The following is a 7,150-nucleotide window of genomic DNA, read 5'->3' on the forward strand; positions in this document are numbered from 1 at the left end:
CAGACTGTACTACTTTCACATAACGTCTTATTTTCTCTGGTCTCTCCCACATTGCACTAAGTCCTAGTGAGGAGCTAAAGCAACTGTATGCCTTCATTCAATGCACTGTTCACCCCTAGTCCACCCAGAGAGAACACCAGAAACCTGGGACCTCACAGAAAAACAAGCTTCCACCCCTTAGCACCAGGACTCTCTCACCAACCCTGTTCCACTCTCTGCTATTGTTGCTAGGTGTAGGCGACTCCTTGTGACTCAATGAAAAACAGATCCTGAACTTCTGATGCTTATTGGTGATTTCCAGGCCCCAAGGGAGCTATGGTGGCTGAATGATAAGAAGCTGCACGGCAATCCCAAAGGCACGTGGTTTGAATCCACCAGCTGCTCCACAGGAAAAGGATGCTCAATCTCCTCCCAGGCAATTTACAGCCTCTGAAAATCCCCTGGAGTTAGCTCTGACTTTACAGCATGTGCAACAGCAATGGTAGCACAGCTGGGCCAAAGGCCAGCAGATTCTGAACTTAAGCCCCCCATTTGGCCCTAGACATGGAAGATGGGCTCCTTAGGTCAGAGAACAGTCCAATACAAGCAGAAAAAAAAAACAGAGGGAAGGCGCCTGCCCTGTGCCAGAAGCTGCTTCCCATCTGCTGTGTGACCCCACAAATCACCTCCCCTCTTAGGGCCTCCTTTCTACCACTAGCCAGCCTGCATTTCTGGTCTCATTCATACTGTGGTGACTCCCCCCACATCTGTTTGCAGCTCCTGCTATTGCAGTTTGAGGAGTTGAGCTAAAAACCACTGTGAAGCCTACGTTCACCCAGCATCTCCTCCTAAGGGGCTCAGAACTAAATCTGCAGCCTGTCCACTTGAAGGTAATTATGGGGCCAACAGTGTAGTGTATGAAGACCATGTCAACATCTGGTTCTCCAGCAGGAGCATCAGAGCCCAGCCCCGCATGGTGATTGCACAGGCTCCTGATTGGACAGAATGCTTTGCTTCTGTTCTCCCACCAGATTTGAAAAGTGTCCTGCCTTTCCTCTGACTCTTTGCACAGCCCAGGGCCTCTTTCAGCCAGTGAAAACTCTGCTCCCTCTCCATCTGGAGCGTCTAAGCCCATTTCCTCATATGCATGCAAAAGCTGAGCAGGGAATAAGGAAGACTGAAGAATTGATGCCTTTGAGTTATGACGTTGATGAAGAATCCTGACTACAGTTTGTATTGCCAGAAGAACACATGATCTGTCTTGGAAGGGGTGTATCCATAATGCTCCTGAGAAGTAAAGGGGGTGAGACTTTGTCCCATACGCTTTGGATATGTGATCAGGGGAACCAGTCCCTGAAGGGGATATCATACAGAGTAGAGGATCAACAACAACAGAAAAGATCCCCCTGAGGTGAAATGACACAGCAGTTGCAACAATAGGCTTAAACAACATGTTTGTAGTTGTGAGTGTTGTGCAGGATCTGACAGCGTTTCATTCTGTTGTCCACCGAGTCACTATGAGTTTCACCAATACATCAGCACCTTTCAAGAACAAGTCCATTTCAGGGGTTCCTATGTGCTGATATGTCCTCTTGTCCTCAGCACCATCCCAGGATCTGCACTAGCACCTGACATTGTGCCATTAGGCATCCTGCCACCCAGAGTCTGCACACTGACCAGGGAGCAGCAGAAGCTTGGTGTGGCCATCAGCGATCATGTCACGTGGTGTCAAGTTCAGCCTGAACATGTGTGGGACAGACTGCATGCCTTTAGGGCTTCATCCCACATCCCCTTTCTGGTCACCGATTTCTCTTCCTGGGTGGCATGATTTATAAGAAGATATGCTGCTAACCCCCAAAGGTGGCAGCTCTCAGGAGGTTCAAACAACTGAGGGACAAAGATGGGTGACATCCTCTGAAAGCCCATTGAGGAGTCAACTAGGAGTGTGTTCTCATGGCAAAGAGTTTGAGCTGAAAGCCCCTGCTGCTTTTTCTCAGCTCCTTGCTGTGTGGAGGGAGGGAGGAGGAATAGCTAACCTGTGTGAAGCCTCCTGCTTCTGTCTTCCCGGTTTCAGGGAGGGAGAACTGAGCATGGCTTCTAGGAACCCTGGCAGGAAGCAAAAAGGCTGGGATGGCAGAGGAGATAATGGGACAGCATGGAGGTCCTACTGTGGGGAAGGATGGCCCGATGTAGGGTTTGGAGAGGTCGGAGTCTGAGGAAACCATGCGACTGAAGGAGCAGGGGGTAAGGAGATGTTGGGGTGAAGCCAAGTTCATTCATCCAGGTCCTAGGACTCCCCTCTCAGTTCTGCTCCATAGTGGCCGAGAGACCCTTGTTTTGGGCCCCATGCCTCTCAAGTCTTTGAGGCCATTTCTTTCCTGCTCAGAGGATGGGTGTCATAACACATTTAACTTCAAGCTGGTTTCCATGTCTTTATTCCCCGGCCATGTCCCTTTCATAGCATGGGGCTCTGCTGGGAGAAGCTGGCCCTAATGGGCCTGGGGGGTTGGCCCAGCCGGCCACAGACCCGTTCTGCTGCTTAGATCCACTGTAAGCCGCGTGGCAGTGCTGACTCAGGAAAGTTCATCCACTAGTGCGCTGTTTAGACAGTTGTAGAGGTAGATATACTGCTCCTGGGGGCAGAGGTAGTGTGAGAAGCACACCTCACTTTCCCAAATCCCGCCCTGAAAGGCTTCCCTAGGTGTCTCCCAGAGCCTGGGAGTCTAGACCCGTGGGAGCGCACAGCGCCACCTGGTGGCCATGCGGCTAACCCGAAGCCTTTGGATAAAGATGGCCGCAATCCGCATCCTTTCAGGCTCAGAGGGTCATCACAAGTTTGACAAGAGCTGGGCCAGGATCTTCCCCACCTCCCTGTCCTTTCCCACACTGGAGCCCCACTTTGCCTCTCACCAGCGTTGGGGTCATGAGACGACAGGCCTGCGACTGCTGTAGGGCCACGTTAAAGACGTCCACGATGCACTCAGCACCTGCTTGCTGCAGCAGCTGCTCCAAGGCCAGGAAGATGCCCAGCTGGGCCATGCCCCTGCTGCAGTGGGACCAAGGTTGGGTGGGTGCTTCTCGGGGTTGGGATATCTATGGGAAGTATGGAAAACACCCACCCTGTCTGGGAACTGGAAGGGACTGGAGGGAAGGGGTCCATTCCTGCTCTAGGCTTAAGAAACCTGACGCCTTGCCAGAAAGACACGGAGGGGTCCTGACTCCCACTCCCCAGCCCTCTGTGCACAGCACCTGGAGTGGCTTAGCAGCGTGCCCGGCTTCTTGCTCTTGCCCCGGGAGCAGCACTGACCCACAGCCGTCAGGAAGGGCAGCAGGGCGGTGGTGGTGGGCAGCTCATGCCCCGGATCCCAGGACGGAAACTGCAGCCGCTGTACCTGCCTCTCTTTCCTGCTTTTATCCTGGAGGCAAAGAGCCAGCTGGTCAGTGCTAGTGCCTGGGAGGCAGAGGGGGGCTGGTACAGAGTAGCCCACCTGCCCCACTCTCTGTGGCCCCAGCACCTACGTGTGTGACCTTGAGCACAGTGCAGGGCCAGCCCGCCGTGTTGTTCTCGGCCACCCAGTGCACAGTCACCACATCCGTGACGATAGGATGCATCTCTGTGGGGCAGAACTCCTAGCCAGGGACAGCGGGTGCCGGGTTAGGGACACTAGGAAAGCTCCCCAGGCCCTGACCTCAGGCTATTCCCACTCTACCCGACTCCTCTGTGCCCTCTCCTCTATCCTATCCCTCCTTCCGGCCCCCTCACCTGCTCCTGCACGTTGGGTGGGCACAAGGAGACCAGCACGTGGGCCCTGTGCTCCCACACCAGCTCCCAGAGCTCCCTCGGCCGGGTCGGGCCTCTCAGAACCACGTGGTCTCGTCCAGAAGGACCGCCCTGCAGAGCACAGCTCATCAGCTCTAGAGGCTGAGGGCAGCCCTCTCCCACAGCCCTGGGCACCCCCAATCCCAGCATCATCTCACAGGAAAGAGCCAGGCTTCGGGCATCTCTTCTGAGGGATTCTCCTCCAAAGGAGAAAACAGAGCTTGAGAATGATCGTCTGTGAGGGGAGAGTGAGGGTGAGGCTGCCAGTCATGTCAAATGCCTCTGCCCCTGCTAGGCCCCCGCCATTGGACCTCAGTGCCCATCAGCGGCACTCACGCGGGACGCTGCTGTCCTGCGCGTAGCCAGGAGGGGGCGCGAGAGAGCCGGCCTCTTCCTTAATGGTCTGGAGCAGGAGCTGCGGAGAGATGGGGTGTAAGGCAGGGCAGAGGTGCCAGCAGGGCGGAGGGAAGCGGTCCTCGGCCACCTCCTGCCCTGCAGCTTACCTCGTACTCCTTCAAGTAGCCGGCGTTGGCGTTGGCCGCCCTCCTGGCACAGGCCTGCGCCAAGTTCTTCACCGAGATGGGCCGGTACCTGGAGGAGGGGTGGACAGGGGAGAAGGCACTCCAGCTCCCCCAGCTCCCGCGCCTAGTCGTCTCCTCTCTGCCCAGGGACAGGAGTCGGGCCCTGTTGGTGGGAGGGCACAGGGGACCTGCGCCCACCCCCACAGGGGCGCCCGGGGAGCCGAGACCTACTCTGAGGTGTCCGCGGGCCCCTCCAGAATCTTGTGCAGGAGGCAGCTGTGCAGGAAGATGTACTGGCTCTGGCGGGGGGAGGGACCAGCAGAGGACTATTCCAGGCCCCCCGCCAGCAAGAACGTGGGAGGAGGGGCCCATTTAGGGACCTCCCCCTGCTGTCCCACCTTGCAAACCTGCCAGGGCTCTGTCCCCCCCTCACCGTCTACAGAGGGGAACCAGGCGCCCAGAAAGGTAGTTAATGACATGTTTGACATCCCCCGCAACTCTCATCTCTGAGAGCCTGTGTGTGTCCCCCATGAGTTCTGTTGCCTGGTCTCTGTGACCCCACAGCCACTGCCCACTCACCCCAGGCTCCCACCACTCCAGGGGCTCCCATTCCAGGCTTCACCCATTCCAGGGTTCCCCCACCCAAGGTTCCTCCACACCAGGGTCCCCTCATTCCAGGGTTCTCCCTCTGCTGTGTCCCCCACACCAGGGTCCCTATATTCCAGGGTTCCCCCACTCCTGTGTCCCTCCACTCCAGGGTTCCCCCACTCCTGTATCCCCCTTCCCGGGTCCCCTCATTCCAGGGTTCCCCCACCCAGGGTCTCCCCACTCCAAGGTCCCCTCACTCCAGTGTTTCCCCACTCCTGTTTCCCCTTTACAGGATCCCCCCATTCAAGGGTCCCTCCACTCCAGGGTCCCCTCACTCCAGGGTCCTCTCATTCCAGGATTCCCCCCTCCTGCATCCCCCCTTCCAGGATCCTCCACGCCAGGGTCCCCCCCCCCCCCGGGCTAACTCGCTCCACCTTGGCCCTCACCGGGGTCTGGATCATGAGGGGCCGGTGCAGCCGCAGGGCATGCACAGCGTTAAACACATCCACCATCTGCTCCTGCTCCAGCTGCTGCAGCAGCCTCATCAGGGCCACGAAGGTGCCGGTCCGGCCCACGCCCGCGCTGTGGGACAAGCCCTGCAGAGCTGAGTGGCGAGCGGGACTCCCCGTGTTCCCTGCGACCTCGGAGCCTCTTCCCCAGCCTCCCGCAGTCCAGGGCCAGCGGCAGCTCTCACCTGCAGTGCACCAGGATGGGCCCCGGGCCCTTGAAGGCGCGCACCTGCTTCCGCACCAGCGCCACAAAGGTGAGCAGGGCGTTGGGGCTCTCAGGGATGCTGTGGTCAGGCCAGGTCGTGAACTGCAGCTGCCTCACCCTCCGCTGCTGTTGTTCTGAACCCTGAATCAGAGGGTCAGAGCAGTTGAGGACGCAGGGCTTCTACCTACCGCCCTCACTGGTCCCAGCCCTGGAACTTGCCTCACCAGCTCCCTGGGAAGACACCTCCCCCCTCAGATGGGAGGTTTCCCCCTCACTGGAGCCTGTGTCTCTCCTCCTTCTGGACGCCTTCTGAACTCTGAGAGCTTACCTCTGTAAAGGTTGCCCTAGACAGAGGGGCCATTCTAGCCCTGCTTCCTGTTCTAGGAGGGCATCATGCGGAAGGCAGATGGACATAGGGACTGGGTACAGAAGGGAGCCTCTCTGTACAACCTCACCTGTACCCTTAGCCCCTCTCTCTGCCTCACTGTTTTTGTGTACTGTTGAGTCAAAACCTGTTCATAGCTGACCCTCCAATGGGTTTTAGAGGCAGTAAATCACATGGGAGTTGATTGCTCATGGTTCTCCCACAGAGCAGTTGGTGGATTTGAACCACATACCTTTTGATTGACAGCACAGCTCCATACCACTAGGCCATAAGATCTCCTTTGTGCTTCACTTCCCTTCCCTAACCATCATCTCAACCTCTGGTATGGTCTACAGGGAGTTACGCTGCCAATTTAAAGGCCACACTTCTCTGGTGGTTCAAATCCACCAGCCACACACAAAGGGAGAAAGATGAACAATCTCTTTCTATGCAATTTACAGCCGTAGAAAACCAAGGAAGAGTCAGATGTGGGCTGGTTCCAACTCCATGGTAGTGAGAATAAGGGAGAGAAAGAGTCGCCATCTTGAGGAGCCCTTCAGGAGTGGCACAGAGATTAGGGTTCAAACCCACTCGTTGCTCCACTGGAGAAAGACGGGACAATGTACTTCTGTAGAGACTGACAGCAGTGGAAACACGTGGGCAGTTCCGGTTCACCTGCTGGCTTGCCAGCCATGAGTCAGAATTGATTGGATGGCAGTGGATTTAGATTTAGCCACTGTCATCCCAAAGGGATGCAGGGGCCCTGGGCAAGGGTCCAGTGCTTGAGGTCCTTGGGGACCTAGGAAGTGAGGTACTCTTCTCCGGAAGTCTCAGCACTGATGCCCAACCCATCCCGCCCATCTCCCTGGGGCACGCACGTGCTGCAGCTGGAATTCACGCCTGGTCCACTCATCCTCTGGCTCTTCAGTCAGGAGGTGAATGGTGATGGGGCCGTAGGTGACAGGGATGGAGTCAGCCGGCCAGTAATGCTCACACAGTACCTGGAGCCAAAGGGTCAGGACAGGCAGCAGGTGATTATGGGCCCAACCCTATCACCACAGCCCCTAAAACTTACCCAGCCCCAAGCCTCTCCACCCATCTTTTTTTTTCTATAATTATATTTTATTAATTTTCATAAACATTTACAGAGATTTTGGGTTTCCA

General features: G+C 56.5%; 2 protein-coding genes across 2 annotated transcripts in view; both read right to left on the minus strand.

Moving 5' to 3' along the window:
- The window catches only part of LGR6 (leucine-rich repeat containing G protein-coupled receptor 6), a 190,490-nt gene extending 188,286 nt beyond the window's left edge, over nt 1-2,204 (minus strand). Inside the window, exon 1 of the mRNA XM_006890567.1 lies at nt 2,148-2,204. Within this exon, the coding sequence (XP_006890629.1) occupies nt 2,148-2,204 (57 nt within the window). The remainder of the gene's footprint in view (nt 1-2,147) is intronic.
- Nucleotides 2,205-2,552: 348 nt separating this feature from the next.
- LOC102868389 (receptor-type tyrosine-protein phosphatase V-like) overlaps nt 2,553-7,150 on the minus strand; it is a 26,796-nt gene continuing 22,198 nt past the window's right edge. The window contains exons 22-34 of the mRNA XM_006890568.1: nt 6,865-6,987; nt 5,603-5,763; nt 5,355-5,490; nt 4,552-4,619; nt 4,303-4,390; nt 4,136-4,214; nt 3,958-4,034; nt 3,743-3,871; nt 3,669-3,674; nt 3,499-3,609; nt 3,229-3,395; nt 2,890-3,025; nt 2,553-2,612 (exon numbers count right to left, since the gene is read on the minus strand). Coding sequence (XP_006890630.1) covers nt 2,553-2,612; nt 2,890-3,025; nt 3,229-3,395; nt 3,499-3,609; nt 3,669-3,674; nt 3,743-3,871; nt 3,958-4,034; nt 4,136-4,214; nt 4,303-4,390; nt 4,552-4,619; nt 5,355-5,490; nt 5,603-5,763; nt 6,865-6,987 — 1,341 coding nt within the window. The remainder of the gene's footprint in view (nt 2,613-2,889; nt 3,026-3,228; nt 3,396-3,498; nt 3,610-3,668; nt 3,675-3,742; nt 3,872-3,957; nt 4,035-4,135; nt 4,215-4,302; nt 4,391-4,551; nt 4,620-5,354; nt 5,491-5,602; nt 5,764-6,864; nt 6,988-7,150) is intronic.

Source organism: Elephantulus edwardii, unplaced genomic scaffold (assembly GCF_000299155.1).
Source record: "Elephantulus edwardii isolate Elephantulus edwardi_28Jun2011 unplaced genomic scaffold, EleEdw1.0 scaffold00090, whole genome shotgun sequence".
Taxonomy (NCBI): Eukaryota; Metazoa; Chordata; class Mammalia; order Macroscelidea; family Macroscelididae; genus Elephantulus; species Elephantulus edwardii.